At 58.8% G+C, this 17154-nt stretch overlaps 6 protein-coding genes across 7 annotated transcripts in view; 3 read left to right on the top strand and 3 right to left on the bottom strand.

Annotated features, from left to right (window-relative positions):
- Nucleotides 1-1233: 1233 nt before the first annotated feature.
- GGTG_10206 (hypothetical protein) lies at nucleotides 1234-7393 on the top strand (the record flags this gene model as incomplete). The annotated part of the gene is made up of 11 exons (XM_009228073.1): nucleotides 1234-1350; nucleotides 1426-1592; nucleotides 1668-1839; nucleotide 1913; nucleotides 1985-2137; nucleotides 2225-2539; nucleotides 2614-2812; nucleotides 2893-2899; nucleotides 2971-3403; nucleotides 3513-3947; nucleotides 4031-7393. The coding sequence occupies exons 2-11, from the start codon at nucleotides 1511-1513 to the stop codon at nucleotides 7391-7393; spliced, it is 5160 nt and encodes a 1719-aa protein (XP_009226337.1). The 5' UTR covers nucleotides 1234-1350; nucleotides 1426-1510.
- GGTG_10205 (hypothetical protein) lies at nucleotides 7347-9629 on the bottom strand. The gene has a single exon (XM_009228072.1). It carries the CDS (start codon nucleotides 9181-9183, stop codon nucleotides 7636-7638), a length of 1548 nt encoding a protein of 515 aa, XP_009226336.1. The 5' UTR covers nucleotides 9184-9629; the 3' UTR covers nucleotides 7347-7635.
- A 154-nt stretch (nucleotides 9630-9783) lies between these two features.
- Nucleotides 9784-13235, top strand: GGTG_10204 (oligonucleotide transporter). Its single transcript, XM_009228071.1, has 12 exons — nucleotides 9784-10147; nucleotides 10229-10395; nucleotides 10446-10495; nucleotides 10569-10640; nucleotides 10713-11778; nucleotides 11858-12224; nucleotides 12293-12308; nucleotides 12392-12488; nucleotides 12559-12587; nucleotides 12654-12681; nucleotides 12740-12852; nucleotides 12974-13235. Exons 1-11 carry the CDS (start codon nucleotides 9943-9945, stop codon nucleotides 12755-12757), a joined length of 2115 nt encoding a protein of 704 aa, XP_009226335.1. The 5' UTR covers nucleotides 9784-9942; the 3' UTR covers nucleotides 12758-12852; nucleotides 12974-13235.
- Nucleotides 12853-15500, bottom strand: GGTG_10203 (phosphoribosylaminoimidazole carboxylase). Its single transcript, XM_009228070.1, has 2 exons — nucleotides 14571-15500; nucleotides 12853-14462 (listed from the first exon to the last, which is right to left on the bottom strand). Exons 1-2 carry the CDS (start codon nucleotides 15054-15056, stop codon nucleotides 13125-13127), a joined length of 1824 nt encoding a protein of 607 aa, XP_009226334.1. The 5' UTR covers nucleotides 15057-15500; the 3' UTR covers nucleotides 12853-13124.
- Nucleotides 15501-15584: 84 nt separating this feature from the next.
- Nucleotides 15585-16760, bottom strand: GGTG_10202 (the record flags this gene model as incomplete). 2 transcript variants are annotated; one of them, XM_009228069.1, is made up of 3 exons in its annotated part: nucleotides 16430-16760; nucleotides 16099-16322; nucleotides 15890-16011 (listed from the first exon to the last, which is right to left on the bottom strand). In XM_009228069.1, exons 2-3 carry the CDS (start codon nucleotides 16256-16258, stop codon nucleotides 15890-15892), a joined length of 282 nt encoding a protein of 93 aa, XP_009226333.1. In that variant the 5' UTR covers nucleotides 16259-16322; nucleotides 16430-16760. The 2 variants fall into 2 exon arrangements, with proteins under 2 accessions (XP_009226332.1, XP_009226333.1); XM_009228068.1 differs by lacking the exon at nucleotides 16430-16760 and having other exon boundaries at nucleotides 15585-16011; nucleotides 16099-16423.
- GGTG_10200 (hypothetical protein) overlaps nucleotides 16704-17154 on the top strand; it is a 3743-nt gene continuing 3292 nt past the window's right edge. The window contains exon 1 of the mRNA XM_009228066.1: nucleotides 16704-17134. Within this exon, the coding sequence (XP_009226330.1) occupies nucleotides 16971-17134 (164 nt within the window). The 5' untranslated portion in view covers nucleotides 16704-16970. The remainder of the gene's footprint in view (nucleotides 17135-17154) is intronic.

Raw genomic sequence — 17154 nt, 5'->3', positions numbered from 1 at the left:
ATAGCCGTGTCTCATTATATGTGCTCCTACCTGGTGTAGGAGGGTGGCAGTATTGGATTCTTGCTGACCACGAGGTTGCTATCCCCCGCGTCTAAGATCATCAATCACATCACGTCCAATATTCCCCTCACCTACCCAGGAGCTCGAACTGATTATCGGGCCCAGACACCAGCGATTGTGCTAGCCTCACGCTGTATCACATCGCGGCCAAGTATGACCGAGGATGAAACAAGCTCCTATTTCGCGCATGAGTGGTCGGTAACAAGCCTTCTTATCACCCGCGCTTGCGGTTTGTGGGGGTTGCGGAGTGTAGTATTCGCAAGAGGCACAGCTCTGACCAGGAATAAAGATGGTGTGGTGGCTTAAACACATCGCCTCCACGAATCACGGCACTATCACACTGGCGCTTACGGCCCCTCCCACTTCTTATACTAGCCGGTGATAAGAAGTTCTCGTGGAGGTGAGCGGAAATTTCGGCACGGGCCTTGGCGAAGGGCCGGAGTGTGCAGCATGCCTCAGCGGTCCGGCTGATGGCTGCTTAACGGGAATAAGCCCATGTCGTGTCACCCCGGAATGGGCAGAGTGATATCTGCCGTGGTTGCATTATTGGATTGGACCGTCGTAGCTCAGAAGTCACAAGGCTACGACTGTTGGTGGCTGATGTGAGAGACATAGATATAGAGCCGAGATAGCTTGCGCGGGGTAAAGGCCTCGACCCAAGCTATCGAATCAATAGTGGCGGGAAAGGGCGGCTCAGGGGCAATGTAACCATGTTGCGACTGTGGAATATCATCACATCCATTCTCAGGCAACGATGCCCTCGAGAGGGTAGCATCGTCGGATTCTTCCTAGATGAGGGCACATATCTCCGCTGATGAGATAGTTATCACCGAGGTGGGGGGGACAGAAGGGCGGTGCAGAAAGGCATGGATGTGCGTCTGGCTGTTTGGCAAGATGCTCCCTATAACAGCCATGTGATTTGATAGCACGAATACAGAGTCGATAATAATGGTGCGCCCACCGGAAGCACTTTGGGGATCAAACAAAGGTTATCTTATTTGTCTACCTCCCCAGACCTGACCAGAGACAGCTCAGTCGTTCCTGGTCCCAGGGGCATCACCCAGGGACTCAAGGGACACTCGGCTGTTCTGCCTCAGCCATGAGCTCTCCTATATCCGGCTGGAGGGCATACAGCTCGGCCGACATGCGTAGGCGCATTTTTGCCCTACTTGCGCTAGTCCTGCTTGCACATGCGGTCATAGCTCTACCCCACATACCGGGAGAACGATATGGAGATCCTCATACCCAGAAACATGGGAAGGCACCTGCAACCTGCCGAGCAGAGACATCGTGAGTAGGAGCCGTCTTTGGTTGGCCTAACAAAGCAAGCTGTATCTGGAACACTGACCGAGAACCGCTTGCCAGCGTCCTTGACTACGGCGCCAAGAAGCGTGAGGAGTATCAACTCCCCGTCTGTCCCTTTGCCAAGGAAGAGTCGTCAGAAGCCAGCATGAGCCTGACGACTCTAATGGCAAGGCAGTCTGTCAACGATGATGACTACTCGTGTGGACCGGAAAGGCCATGCAGGAACAGTAAGGACTCGCTTTACCGCAGCCCCAGTTCGCCTGGCATGACAGGACGCCCACTTACACGGCTGCACATCTCAGAAGCCTGCTGCCCCAAGGCAACGCTGTACTGCAACTACGGGGAAAAGTACTGCGGGACGAACGGCCAGAGTCCAAACGATGTGTGCTGGTCAAACTGCAATGCCAAGGCCGAGTGCGGCGAAAATTCTGACCCGCCTGGCAAGAAATGCCCCCTTAACGTCTGCTGCTCAGAGTGAGTCTGCTCAACATTTGCGGCTTTCTAACCGTTGCGGTCCAAAGACTAACGCAGAGCCTGTTTCTCATAGGGTACATGTAATCCTCTTTGACGCGCTTTATCTCTGCCCCTTACTGACTGACTGACAAACCAACGTCCATAGTACGGATTCTGCGGCACCGCGGCGGACTTTTGCGGCAAAGGCTGCCAGAGCAACTGCGACAAGCCCACCCCCAAGGGCTCATCAAGCGACATACAGAAGAGGGTCATTGGGTACTATGAAGGATGGGCGCACGATAGAAAATGCCAGGACATGGTCAGTCGAGCCCACCAAGCCGGCAATAGAGTAGAGCTCGAACCCTCGCCTGTCCCTGTGTGCTAATCCGGTACCACATCATTACAGGACTTCAACAAGATCCCCGTCGGCGCCTTCACCCATCTCTACTTCTCCTTTGCCTTTATCACGCCCGGCGATTTCAACATCGCGCCCATGGACGATCTGGACCCGGAGCTCTTTACCAAGTTCACCGAGGTCAAGAAGCGCAACTCGGGCCTGCAGACCGTCGTGGCGCTCGGCGGATGGACCTTCAACGACCCCGGCCCGTTCCAGACGGTGTTCAGCGACCTCGTCGGCAGCAAGGAGAACCGGGGCAAGTTCATCGAGAACTTGTTTGCCTTTATGCGCAAGTTTGCCTTTGATGGCGTTGACTTTGACTGGGTTCGTGCTGCCGTTGTCGCCCTTGTGTAGGCTGTACCTTGTAGCTGACCACCCATGTCGAATATCCTCGATAGGAATATCCTGGCGCAGACGACCGCGGCGGAAAGCCAGATGACGGGAAGAACTTTGTAACCTTCCTGAAAGAGCTAAACGACTACAACAAAAAGCAGACAAGACACTATGTTGTGTCCTTCACGGCTCCCACCAGTTATTGGTACCTGAGGCATTTTGATCTCAAAGTCGTCGATTATGTCGACTTCGTCAACGTTATGAGTAGGCTTACCTGTTTTGTATTGATGTCCTCGCTGCCTAGCTTTTGTTGACTAACCCCGATCTGTTCGTGTACCGACTAGGCTACGAGTGAGTTTTCCCCACCGACGAGTATACCAGCCACCGTTCGGCAACTGACAAAAGCCCCCTTTCTGCTCTAGCCTCCACGGTATCTGGGACAGGGAGAACCCCATCGGGAACAACGTCCTGGCCCACACCAACCTCACAGAGATCAAGATGGCGTTCGAGCTGTTCTGGCGGAACGACGTCCCCCCGAGCAAGCTGAACCTCGGCTTCGGCTTCTACGGGCGCAGCTTCCAGCTCTCGGACCCTTCGTGCTACAAGCCCGGCTGCAAGTTCAAGGGCGGGGCCGCCCCGGGGCCCTGCAGCAAGAACTCGGGCACGCTGACGTACCGCGAGATCCAGCAGGTGATCAAGGACAACAAGCTGAAGCCGTACCACCTCAAGGAGGAGGCGGTCAAGTACATCACCTGGAACGGGGACCAGTGGATCTCGTACGACGACGAGGAGACCTTCCAGGCCAAAATCAAGTGGGCCAACGAGATTGGGCTCGGGGGGATGCTGATATGGGCCGTAAGCTACCTACCTACCTACCTACCTACCTTTGGCTTGTGATATGGAAAACTTCCCCAAGATGCACTTGGGACTCACTGCTGATCCAATCCATCCCACAAACGCACAGGTGGACCAAGACACGGACGAGCTGGAGGCCCTCTCGGCCCTGCTCAAGCCCAAGACCCTCAAGCAGTTCCAAAAGGCCGGGGGGAACGCCGCGTACTGGGCCGACGCGACGGTGCCGAGCTGCTACGTGACCAGCTGCGGCGGCAAGTGCAAGGCCGGCTTCGTCAAAGTCACCACGCAGCCGTGCGGCAGCAGCGACTGGAAGTTCCAGGCCACCGAGGACGACAGCCAGCTGTGCTGCCCGATCCAGGGCGCGCCCAACCCGAAGGACTGCACGTGGAGGGGCGGCTCCGACACGGTCGCCACCTTTTGCAACGGCCACTGCCACGACGACGAGGTGACGATGCAGCTGAACCGCTGGGGGGACCACAGCCAGTACTGCTTCGACGGGAACAAGGCCTACTGCTGCAAGAGCCCGCTGGGGCAGGAGAACAAGGTATGATGATGGGACGTGTGGCAGGGTGGATCCAGGTACCCCCGTTCCTATCGAGTCCTAACCGTGCCGCTTTGCTTCCTCAGTGCTACTGGGCCGGTGTAGGCCAGAAGTGCAACGGCGACGACGTGCCCATGACCTTTTCGGGGACCTTCCTCTCCACCCTCGCCGACGTCGTGGGCGCCATCGTCAAGGTCTTCGGGCGCGCCGTGCCCCTCGTCGGCGTCATCGGCACCCCTCTCTACGCGGTGCTCGAGATCCTCGACATGGAGCTCAACAAGTACTACTGCTGCCCCAAGGACGACGCCGAGAACTGGGAGGACTGCCAGTGGTACGGCGACGTCGACTCGTCCGACACGTGCTTCGACAACCACTGCCCCGTCGACGCGCGCTCGGTCCAGCTGACCGACAGCCCCTACGGCCTCGGGGAGAGCTGCGCCCCCCGGCTGGAGCGGACCCGCGTCTTCTGCTGCAAGCCCAAGAACGGCAAGTCGGCCTTCCTGCCGGTCCCGCTACAGAACTTGTTTGCGAACCCGCCCACGGGTGACGACGTCGACACCGAGTTCGACCTCAACATCGACGACACGTGGGGCACGGGCACGTCCAAGACGCACGACGACGGCGACGACCCCGGCGACGCGGCCTTCAACTTTTACGTCATGGCCTCGCCCGACGAGATCCAGATCTCGCTAGACAAGCGCGACGGCAGCCACTGGGACGTCTTCAACTGCCACGAGACGGACCTGCACAGCGAGGCCCCCCAGACGGTCAGGATGGCGTGCGTGGACGTCTCGGAGGGCAGCAACTGCCACAAGATCGGGCTCGGGCACGGCGTCCCGGGGACGATCCTCGAGATGCCGCCGCGGTGCGGGCCCGGCAAGTACGCCGTCGCCGTGAGCATGGCCCCGGCCGCCGACCAGTCGCTGCCCAAGCGGCTGGTGAAGAGGGCGCTGGGCCACGTGCCCGTCGTGTACGACCTGACCTTCGACTACGACTTCAGCCGCGTGCCGCGCGACCTCGGGGACACGCAACTGCGCATCGACTTTAGCAACCAGGAGAACTACTGGGACGAGGTTGTGGCCGCGGCCGTGTCTAAGCGCAGCGCCAAGCGCCAGTTGTCGGACGGGGAGTACCGCGGCAACCACCGGCGCTGGCTGCAGGACGAGTGGCGCGACGACTTCCACGGGGCGGGCAGCGGTGGCGGCGCCGGCGCCGGCGCGCTGTCGAGGGACGAGCTGCACAAGCGCTGGTTCGGGAGCGACGTCCTGGCCTGGCTGTCGCGGATGTTACAGCCTAAGATCAGCCGCGAGTTCCGGCACGAGATCAAGGAGGACTACATCCTCAAGATCCTCGACGACTCGGTCGAGTGCGGCAAGGGCACGCCGCTCGAGTTCGACGCTTTTATCCGGGCGACGGCGACGGCGTCAGTCGACGTCTCAACCAGCTTCGGCATGACGCTCACGGCCGTCATCACCAGCGGCGGGCTCGACGTGACAGGCTCCTACCTGACCTTCTTCAACGAGGGCCACATCTCGGCCGTCCTGCGGCTCGAGGCGCTCGCGTCCGTTAGCTACAGAAAAAAAGCCCGCCTGGCCAACATACCCTTCCCGGGGGCCTCGTTCAGCATCTCGGGCATCGGGACCATCGGCCCGCAGCTCAACCTCTACGGGCAGGTCGACGTGGGCCTGACGGTGTCGGCCGAGTTCGAGACCACCATGGACATCGCGTCCTGGGAGGTGCGCCACACCCTCCCCTCGCCCGACGGCGACCACGACCCCAAGGAGGTCGACACGGCCGACTACGACGACACGGGGTCCTGGGAGGGCCTGCAGAAGCCAAAGGTGTACGCGGGCATCCTGGCCCAGGGCGACGCCAAGGCCCACCTGATCGCCTCGGTCGACTTCGGCATCACCTTTGCCGAGCGGTGGAATCTCGACGACGCCAGGGCGTCGGTCGTGGCCGACGGCTGGATCGGTGTCAAGATGGGGGTGGGCAAGAGCACCGAGGTCGACTGCCCCTTCACGTACGGCATGGAGGTCGGCGCCGACCTGTACGCCGAGGTGGTCTCGCCCAGCATCTTTGGGTGGCGAGGCGCCAAGTACGACCTCCCCGGGCCGAAGCCCAAGACCCTGATCGACGGCGGCACATGCCCGGACCTCAGGTCGGGCGATCCCATCAAGCGCCGGGGCATCGGCGCTGGCGGCCGCCACTGGCCTCGGGAGAGCAACACAAGCCACGCCGGCATGTCGCCCGTATCGGGACAGGTGCGGGGCCTGCTCCCGCGCGAGCCGGGCGTGCTGTCGAAGCGCGCCGAGCCCTTCGGGCCCGTGTTCCACGTTGGGCTCCAGGACCTCCTGTGCCCGCTAGACGACGACGAGCTCGACGACAACCCCGCAACCGAGTGCGAGACGGCTGGGTGGGAGGACGACGAGATGGCGTCGGACCGGCTGTCGCTGGTCAAGCGGGACAGGAAGACTCCCACGCCCAAGTCGTTCTGCAGCGGGGCCGGGGTGGTGGTCTACAGGCCGCCCGCATACCACACCTCGAGCACGCTGCAGAACGACTGCCCGACATGCGTCAAGTACGGATATGCGAACCCTGGCAACTGCCTCGACTTCACCTTCACCACCATCAACGCGCCGATCCAGAACACGAGGCAGTACCAGACCGAGCATGTGCTGGAGATGCAGCTCCTGGGCGACTTCTTCGAGTGGGTGCGTCAGACGCAGCGGACGGGCAACAACTTCCCCAACCCGCAGACGGCGCAGACTGGCACCGTCGGCTTCTGCAACTACCTCAAGGGTTACTGGTACCAGCTGTCGGTGGCCGCGCGCAACCAGGTGGGCGGGAGGGACCCGATCGACCTGGTGGCGGCCGAGTGGCCGAGCACCGACAACGCCGCGACCAAGGACGAGTTCATGCTCGTCGACAAGGGCGTCAACAACTGCAAGGGCGCCATGTGGGGTCAGGGCGCCATCCGGCGCGACAGCGTCATGAGGCGCTACATCGACAACGCCAACACGCGCCAGAAGGCGTTCCAGAACCTCAAGGACTGCATGATGGCGCTGCGGTACATGCGAGACCCCATTGTCAGCAACACGCTCCTGCTGGAGAAGAACCGGGTGCGGGACCGACTGAACAACCTCGACACCAACGTCGTCGCCGGCCTCGTCCGGCCGGGCTACCGCGCCTGGCAGCAGCAGGGGCTGTCGGGCCTGTGGGACACCTTCATGCACGACCGGGCCGTGCAGGCGCGGACCAAGGCCGAGACTCACATCAGCACCTGGCTCGGGGAGTTGATGACCAGGCACGCCAGCCCTGCCCAGAGACAGCAGGCCCAGCAGGGGGGCAACTCGCCGCTGATACAGGCCAACGCAAGGTTTATCGCAAAGCTTGATAGGATGCAACAGGAGTGGAATGCTCAGGGGCAATGGGTGCCTCCCTTTTAGGGGGCCAGCCGCTTTCTTGGATGAATGCCTGCTCATGGAGGGAGACACCTTGGTGAGATTGACGAGTGATCTTGGCGCGCCTGTACCGTCTTGTCAACCAGGAAGTTCTTGTGTCTATTGATTGTAGAGTCTTTGATGGATTTTCAAGTTGATGGGGATAAATTATTGTCGAAACCGCGCAGGCGTGTAGCCCCTGCTTTATTATTTAGGCCTGTGAGCTGGCGGGATCTTGACCGTCCGGCTCAAGCATCGACGGCGCTGACGTTATCCAACAAGTCCACCTCCAAGAAGACGGGTGTTTCCTCCGAGATGGAACACAGTCTCTCCATCGTATCCCGCTGGGGCCTCCACCCCGAGACGCACTGGAAAACAAGCCTCGCCCGCTGTGATTCCTCTTGGGTAAGTGTCCGCGCCCACTGCATCGCGACTCCGGGCCTGGGTATCGCATTGGGCGCCTGGAACGCGACTAGCCAGCGGCCAAAGGCCGTGCTGTCCTCTCCCGCCCCCAGCTGCGCTCCATCCATCTCGAATATCAGCTCGAAGTAGAGCACCGCGTTCTCTAGGACCGGCATTCGCCCGAGCGCTCGGGACCAGCTCGCGAAGAGCAGCTGGAGTGCGTCGTCGTTGGGCACACAACGGTGGCCGTCGCTCTCGGGGTCGGGTCTGGGGATGAAGTACCAGCCCCCTGTAGGCGTGGACGTCCCTAACTTGACGCTGATGTTCTTGAGGTTTGGCCAGGAGGGAAGGGCGGACGACTTGGTGCTGACTGTTGTTCCTTGTCCGGCAGGCCAGAATAGTGAGCCGTCGAAGACACCACAGAGATCCAATGTAACAAGGTTGTTGGACCACGTTCGGAGCGCCGCGCCAAGGGGGTCTGCTTTGAGCTCCGCTCCCTGGTCTGCAGGACCAACCGTGGCGTCCGACGCGGTCCTGGTCAGATCTGGGAAGACGAACCGTGGATGCATTTGCACAGACCACGGATCCTGCTCCTCGATCGAGAACAACGCCTCTCTCAGTGATGACGGAGAGCTCGCGGCCCTCTTGAGAGCCCTGGCAAGTTCCTGCCTATCGTCGACGTGCTGAGCTAGGTTTGGTTGGGCATCCGATGGTACCTCCAGTATAGCAGTCATATCCAGCTGGCTCAAGCCGGGCAACCATTTCGCCAGATCCAGCGCCGTCCGCATGGCCAAACGCCCCCTTTCCATAGAAAGCCCCAACACCAGGTGAGAAATACACGTCACGGGCGACAGTGCTTGATGCTGCGCCGTTGAAGTGCTGGTGTCGACATCATCCAAGATCCGGACACACTGGCGCAGGTTCTTTTGCTTTTTCTTGGTCTCGACACGCGATAGGAGTGGCACGATCTGGAGCGTGATCCCTTTGGACCGATCGTCCGCATTGCTTGGCCCGGCAGTGCCATCATCAACTCGGTTTGCCAATACCAATGCGCCAAAAAGTTTGGCTAAACCCTCAGTGAAGCGTACATTCGCCTGCATCTCTTGGCTGCCACTTCTGCTGTCTGTCGATGTGGCAGGCAGGTCCAGGTTGACGGAGAAGTGCAGAAAACGTAGATAAGCCCGACGTCGAGGGTCAGTGATGACAACTCTCTCAAGCGTCTCCAGGTCGTCATCGTGGTTGGTGATCCTGATGTGCTCAAAGGTGCGGCGCTCAACGGCGCGCTGCCACTTTGCAGACAAGGTCGCCAAGGCGGCTATCCTACGAGCGTTGGGCCATTCGCCGGCGATGAATTGAACGATTCGCTGGATGACTTCCTCGTGAAGCGTTTCCATTGTTCCGATAGCTGAGTTCTCGGGCTGTTCAGATGGCGTCGTGATTGAAATCGCCCAGCTTCTCGATGGAGGCGATGGATGTGGGAGGAGGCGAACAACCGGACAGTCGCGTCCCGGCTTGAGATTGGCAGGCTTAAATACCAGTCCTAGCCGTGAGCCATCGAGGGAGTGGTGTGTTAATGTGACATCCCTACCCACCAGCGCATGCGAGAAGCATCGTCCAGGCGGCCATGTTGGTGCGACAGAGAGCTGTCGCCACGCCTCGGTGGGATTTTATTCACCACAGCCACAACGTGCAGAACCCTGGCCTTTTATGACCGTATGTAGCATGGAGTGGCACGAAGGAAAGGTAGACATTTAGTAGGCTGATGCCTCTCGTGGATGAGGCTGCCCAATAATGTCGTTACCAGCCGCTGCGATCGATGGGCTCGTCCTGTGATTTTGGCAGCCACGGTTGGCTGACAGAGCCAGGAAGCAGCTACCAAATTAGGCAGATCGCGCGCTGATACGGCGCAGTGGGGCCTCAGAATTGAGCTGGTCCGTGTGTGGGATGGCGCTAGCCCAGCCATGTCTGAACGGACGCGCTCAATGCCGTTGCAACCGCGGCTTGTTCGGTTGACCTCGAATCAGTCATTCGTGAACCAGAAAGCCTCCATCTTTATCACAGTAGAAACAACAGAGACAGCGAGGAAGACGCTTCTGGCCCTTTCTCCCCCCGACCTGTCTGATCATATCCCAAATCCCAAATCCTCAAAGCCAATGGCTCCAGACAGAGGCACGCGTTCCAGAGGCTCCCCTACCGCCTCCTCGGCCTTGCTCGCCCCCGCGGCCGAGCCCAGAGCCACAGAGGACCATGGCCAGGACGTGATCGAGGGCCAGAGCTTCACCTTTCGTGGTGTTGCCGTTGGCATCGTCATCGGGATCGTCCTCGCCTTCTCCAACATGTACTTTGGGCTGCAGACTGGTGCGGGTTCCCCTTGTCGCCCCTCTAAGTGTGAAATGTGGAGGCTGTCGTCGGCCATGATGATAACAGTTGAAACCACAGGCTGGATCAGCACCATGACAATGCCGGCTTCGCTGCTGGGCTACGGCTTCTTCAGGACGCTCTCCCGACATCTCAAGCTCCCCTTTACTCCAGTGGAAAACGTGCTTGTTCAGACCGTCGCTGCATCCGTCGGCATTGTGCCCTTAGGAGCTGGGTTCGTTGGCGTGGTCAGTACTATTATCGCCAAACCTCTGTAACAGTTGCTGACATCGACAAGATCCCTGCCATGAACTATCTGCTCCTCCCAGAAGAGATGGGTCCCTTCAAGTACGTCGCCAGCTCTGCTGCGCATCCTGCTCTCTGAATCGATGCCGACTGACCCTCATTTGCCTGTTTTTAGGATGACGACATGGCAGTCAATCGTCTGGTCTCTCGGTCTATGTTATTTTGGCTGTGTTTTTGCCGTTTTGCTGTATGTTCTCCCCGCCATTCCTCGTAGCCTCAGCCCCTGACTGATCCCGACACGCGATTGCCACGACCTCAGTCGGCGTCAGGTTGTCATCAAGGAGCGCCTGAGGTTCCCCAGCGGCTTTAGCACGGCAGTCCTCATCGGGGTCTTGCATGGCCAAACCCCCAGGAAAACCGAAAACGGCCGACCAGACTCCTCGGGCGGCTTTGCGAGCCTCGCGGGTCAGCCGAAAGGCCTTGCCGTGCCCGGTACCGATGATGCGAGCGAAGAAGCGACTCCGTCCCAGAGTCAGGAGTGGAAGGCCAACCTGCGTCTCCTCTTGATCTGCTTCTGCATCTCGGGCGTCGCCACCGTAGCAACCTATTTCCTCCCCGTCCTCCGAAACCTGCCCGTCTTTGGCTCCGCAGCCGCAGCCTGGCTTTGGACCCTCAACCCAAGCCTCGCGTATGTTGGCCAGGGAATCATCATGGGCCCTAGCACAACTATCCACATGCTCATCGGTGCCATCGTGGGCTGGGGCATCCTTTCGCCCCTGGCTAAACATCAGGGTTGGGCTCCTGGCTCGATTGACGACTGGGAAAATGGGTCCAAGGGCTGGATCGTCTGGACTTCGCTCTCCATAATGCTGGCAGACGCCATTGTCAGCCTCGGCTTCGTTGCCACCAGCTCTCTGTGGCCCGTCGTCCGGCCGCTCGTGGGTCGTTTACGCTGGTGGAAACCCGCCGATGACGAGACGTCAGGACAACGCGGCGTCTACGCACCAGTGGGCTCATCCTCAGCGCCGCAAGCCGAGGACCAGGACGGGAACGATGCTGCTTCCGACAGCGCCGACGACCAAGCGCGCGACTGCCCTCCGGACCAGGACATCAGCCCTCGCTTCGCCTTCATTGGGCTGCCCATCTCTATGGTCTTCTGCGTTGCCGCCATCCGCTATGTCTTTCAGGATATCGTGCCGCTCTACGCCATCGTGACAGCCGTCTTGGTTGCTATTCCCCTATCCGTCATTGCGGTCAGGGCCATGGGCGTCACGGACCTGAACCCGGTGTCGGGCATTTCAAAGCTGGCGCAGCTGTTCTTCGCCCTCGTCATCCCACGGTCCAACAAGGCGGGGATTCTCATCAATCTCGTTGCTGGTGCAGTTGTGCGTTTTGGACTTCCATCCCCTATCACACCCCTTCAGAATGACGTGCTAAAAATGATTTGGCAATCTCACTTCGCAGTCCGAGTCGGGCGCCCTCCAAGCTGGAGATCTGATGCAGGATCTGAAAACCGGCCACCTCCTGGGCGCCGCTCCCAAGGCCCAGTTCCTAGGGCAAGTCATCGGGGCCACCGTCGGCGCTGTGGTTTCGGCGCTCATCTACAAGCTCTACACGAACATTTACGAGACCATCCCAAACGATCTTTTTCAGGCCCCCACCGCGCTCGTCTGGATTTTCACGGCAAGGCTGGTTGCTGCAGGCAAGGGCCTGCCGCCCATGGCCACCGAGTTTGCAACTGCTGCCTTTGGACTGTTTGCTGTAATAACCGCCATCAAGATGAGAAACCCGCGGGCGGCTTACCTGCCAGGAGGGCTGGCGGTGGCTGTCGGTAAGTTGTTCATTGGGTTGGTATCTTGGTATGTCGCGTCGACTAACATTCTGCCTGTCTCCACGCAGGAATGTACAACGTGCCGTAAGTATCTTGAATGACTTTGGGTCACCTCTCGCCCCTCGAGAACCCAAATCGACCCTTGCTCACCTTCGGCTCAATTATAGGTCTTTTACTCTGGCCCGGACCGCCGGCGGTCTTCTCTGCTGGTACTGGAAGACTCACAGGGGTCGCGAAGACACGCCTTTGATCATCCTTGCATCGGTATGGCCACCTCCCTGCCCACCTTGTCTCCTGGCTAATAAATACTGATTCGATCCGGCCGGACTTCAAGGGGTTCATTCTCGGCGAGGGTTTTCTAAGGTACAATCCATCTTCTCCAGTCACATATTCTCTATCCTGTGGCGGCATCGCTGACTCTTCTTCTAGCATCGCCAATCTGCTGATGCAATCATTCGTGCGTACCCTATCTGAACATCACCATTGGTGAAAGCAGCTAACGCGGGACTCGACAGGGTGTGCCGCATCTCTGAGCATCATCATATCTAAGTACCGACGATACGCCTACGTCAGTAACAGGAGCTCACCACAGCGTACATCTGCATAGATGCTAAAAGATTAAAACCTAGTAAATATAATTATTTTCCTATAAAGTTATATATTCTTTTATTTTTCCTAGTATTTTTCTAGTGTTAGGGAGCAAGTTTTAAGCCACGCTTAAACTACCACTAATTTTTGTATGTAAACAGCTTACTACTACCAAATAGCCACATCGTAAACCCAAGCGTGGCCCGTGGGGCCGGCACAGAGCGTGCGTGCAGGCAAGTCAGATAGAAGTGAGATGACGGGATCAGGTACCGACGCCTGGAGGGGGGCACGGGACAATGAGACATGACTCTGCTACTTGCCCATCTTACTCAGATAGCCCTTGAAACCGATGTTTTGGAGATCCCTGTCTTTTGCCAACACCGCATCCTCCATATCCAATTGATACCTCCTCATGTGGTCCTGGTACTTGGGTATGAAGGATCCGATTATCCTGATGGCCAGCAGGGCCGCATTGGTCGAGTTGTTGATGCCCACCGTGGCAACAGGAACCCCCCTGGGCATCTGTACGATGCTGAGCAGACTATCCATCCCGTCCAAGTGGGTTGCCTTAACAGGCACCCCTATAACGGGGATCGGGCAGTGCGACGCGAACATGCCAGGTAGGTGTGCTGCACCACCTGCCGCGGCAATGGCGACCTTGATACCACGGCCGGCAGCCTCGGCGGCCACGTCGAGCATCAAGTTCGGCGTTCGGTGAGCCGAAGTGATCCTGACCTCGAAGGGAACACCGAATTCCTCGAGCACGGCCAGGCCCGCTTTCATGACGGGCAGGTCCGAGTCGGAGCCCATGGTCACAAGGACGAGAGCACCGGGCGACGTCGGCCCTCCTGCAGTGGCAGGCGCTGGCTGCTGCGGCCTCAGCTGTGAAGTCGCCGCACTCAGACGCTCCTGCCTAATGGCGTCTGCGAGTTCCATCAGTGGCGCAGAGTGGCGCTCCAGGTCGACGACACCAAACTGGCCTGTCGTCGTGATATGGCCAATCTTCCTCCCCGGTTTGCTTGCTTTGCCGTAGAGATGCACATACACGTCCATGCTGTCGCCAAAGGTCTTCGCCGCCGCGTTGACGAGCTTTTCGTGTGACTTGGGCCCAGCGCCGCCCAGGATATTGATCATGATGGCTGACGGTACGCGCGGGGTCAGGCGCTCGGGCAGCGGTAGGTCCAGGAGGGCGTAGAGCTGGGCTTTGTACTGGGAGAAATAGGGAACGGCCTCGATGGTGTAATGGCCTGAGTTGTGCGGGCGCGGGGCAACCTCGTTGACCAGGATGGAGCCGTCGTCGAGCAGGAACATCTCCACGGCGAAAACACCCCTCCCTGTCAGGGTCGAGATGACCTGGCAGGCCGTCTCGCGGGCCTTCTCGCACGCCTGTTTGGGCACACCACGGGGCGGCATGAAGGTCTTGGTGCAGATACTGTCCTCGTGCACCGTTTCGACGGCAGGATAGGCCAGCAGCGACTTGAGTTCTCCAGCGCTCTCGGTCTTAACCACCATGACGGCCAGCTCCTTGGCGAAGCTGCACCACTTCTCGGCGTATAGCGGCAGGCCTTTCAGTTCCCTGACGGCTGCTTCGAGGTCGCCTTCGCTCGAGACCTTGAAATTCCCCCTGCCGTCGTAGGAGCCCTTGCGAGCCTGCAAAAAAAAGAGCAAGGGCGTCAGTGTCTACTACTACTGCTACTGTTGCTAGTAAAGCAGTGCATGCAAGGCGGTTTGCAAGTTTCCCTAGTCAGTATACCGCACCTTGAGCATGAACGGGTAACCGAGCTTGCGACCCGCGTCCACCAGCGAGGCCATCTCATCCCCCGGAGCGATGGCAACCTGGTCGGCGATGGGCAGGCCATGACGGCGGTAGTGCTCCTTCTGCTCGTACTTGTCCTGGATGAGCCTGATGGTCCTCCAGGACGGGTGGACGGGCACCCTCTTGAGCGTCTTTGTGCCGTCGGTGGCGACGACCTCGACGCCGTTGGTCTCGATGTCTTCGAGCACTTCGGTGTCAACATGCTCAATCTCGACCGTCAGCACATCGGATCGCGCCGCAAGCTCGCGGATCTTGACGGGGTCCTTGAACGAGCCCTCGATGTGCAGGCCGTTTTCGGCGACCCGCTTGGCTGGCGAGCCCGCCTCGTCCAGGATGGCGATGTCGAAGCCAAGCGGGCCGGCGGCTTCGCAGAGCATTCGGCCCAGCTGGCCGCCCCCGAGGAGGCCTATCACGGGTTTGTTGTCCATGATTGGTGTAGCTTTCTAGCTTCAATGACCCTGGAAGCTCGTGCGTGGCGGTTCTAGGTCTTAGAGATTTCCGCGTTGGGCACTGAGTCTTGGGGACTTGGTGGGTGGGTAATATAGGAATGACGGCCAGGGGGAGGTCGTGAATGCCAAAACCTAATGTGGGTTAACGCAACGTCTAGGCTCCACCCTCCCAGAAAGAACAAAAGTAACAATTTGTGTCACCGATTGCTCAGAAATGAGCGACTGACACAGCCATGCACAATCAAGCTGTTAAGTGGTGATAGGGCCGTTTCTTGTGCTGCTCTCCAACCGCCTTTCCGCTGATTGATTCTTTCCCTTTTCGCGCATAGTACAGGGCCCCTCCCTACACCTCGCCCGTCATTTTTCACCCTATTTGCCCACGCACCAGGCTGGGTGACGTCCCCCCGCGCACGGGCCACGTAGTACACCTAGGTAGAGGATCGTCAAAAAAAAAATATGGCTCGTGAAATACTAGATAGTACGTGGATAAGTAGGTAAATTCGCGCGTTGTCCAAATAAAATCGTTTATTTTCTAAACTGCAGAGCGGGATAAGGTTGTTGAAATAATATATAATGTGCCATCGTAGTGGGTGCTGTGGTGATAGGTCCAGGACCTGCACCGCCCCGGCGCACGCATCTCTCAAGGTAGGGGCCGTGCTTGCTCAAACTATAGGAGGTGGTAGTCCTCAACCTTATAATTCTATTCTCTCTTCGTGGAAAGCCAGGCTCTGCGGCACTACTGTAAGTTCACGCTCCCACAAGTGGCGAGACGCTGTGAGGAGGGCCAATGTCCCAAAAAGAAATTCTACGTCTCAGACCGGCAGAGTCGCCGCCTCCAAGATTTTCTTCAGCCGGGCCTCAGCATCTGCCGGGAATCTTCCGGCGTAGGGATTCTTGGTATCCTTCCGCGGCAATAGAGGGTCGGGGTAATCGGCTGTTATGGTTTGAAGTGACGTCAGCACGAGCCCGAGAGTCTGTTCAGGACGGAACGCCGCCCTTGCAGGTTCATGATAGGCCTTACTTGGGTTGAAATCTTGATGAACCAACCGGCCCCGAGCATGGTCGTACTCCTCCTGGGACCTCTTGTTCCAGGACCCAGGCTTGGCCTCTGCCGCCCCCGTGGTCCCGTGCGTCTCGTCGGTCATGGCTGGGCCGTCCGACATCAGGTCTCCAGAATTCATAGCTAGAATTTGGCCGGCGTCTTCTGGAAACAAGAAGTGTGCTTCTTTGCGATCTCTGTCGGATCTGCGGCTTGGTTAGTTCCCTATTGGAGCTGAGACCATTTGATGGGGTTTGGTGTTGAGGTCCCCTCAATGGTCTTGTCAGGTGGATTTCAGACGGGTACTGCTGACCTGTGCACCGTGGACTCGTACCAATCTGAGCCGTCCCTTACTTAGTGTGGAGGTGGAGGGGAGGGGCAGTTGGAAGACGGAGCTGACCACGGCTGGGAACGCGGAATTGATTTCTCACAGCTTGCAGCAGTGTGATAGCGTCAGGAGGATTCGATGGACTGGTTGATATGATATGAGAGGGAGGTTTCTGAGCATGGCTGATCCAAATACCCAATCGAATCGATCGAGGTACTAGACCTCAGTCACTGTTGGTCCACGATGCGCCGTGGGGCTGGCGGGTTGTCCGTGCGCCACCAGACACTCCACCAGCACGCTGCCCGTGAAGGTTCACCTGCTGGCGAGCGCAAGAAACACCACACGAACCCTTTATGACAATAACCGGCGCACGCCACCCAACCAGAACACGCCCAACCAAAGCTCCGTGCTACAGTCGACACACTCGATTGACACACACAGCAACAACCATATGCTGCTGCTCTGACACTTGGCTGCCCCCTCTCTCCCTCCCTACCTCTAGCTGTATATACCACCAACCGAGACCATGTCGCGACGCAAAGTCCCAGATGCCTGGGATGACGACTGGGAGCCCGAAGGCGCCCCTCTCCCCCCGGCGGACGTCCCCAAGCCCCAGGCGAACAGTCGCATGACCAAGGCCGAGAGGCTGGCTTTACACGAGGAGTCCAACCGAAAGCTCTGGCAGTCGGCGTAGGTCGAGTGGACGCTAT

Source organism: Gaeumannomyces tritici (assembly GCF_000145635.1).
Source record: "Gaeumannomyces tritici R3-111a-1 unplaced genomic scaffold supercont2.5, whole genome shotgun sequence".
Lineage (NCBI taxonomy): Eukaryota > Fungi > Ascomycota > Sordariomycetes > Magnaporthales > Magnaporthaceae > Gaeumannomyces > Gaeumannomyces tritici.
Note: the sequence above shows the minus strand (reverse complement) of the source record. Positions and strands in the feature narration are given on the sequence as shown.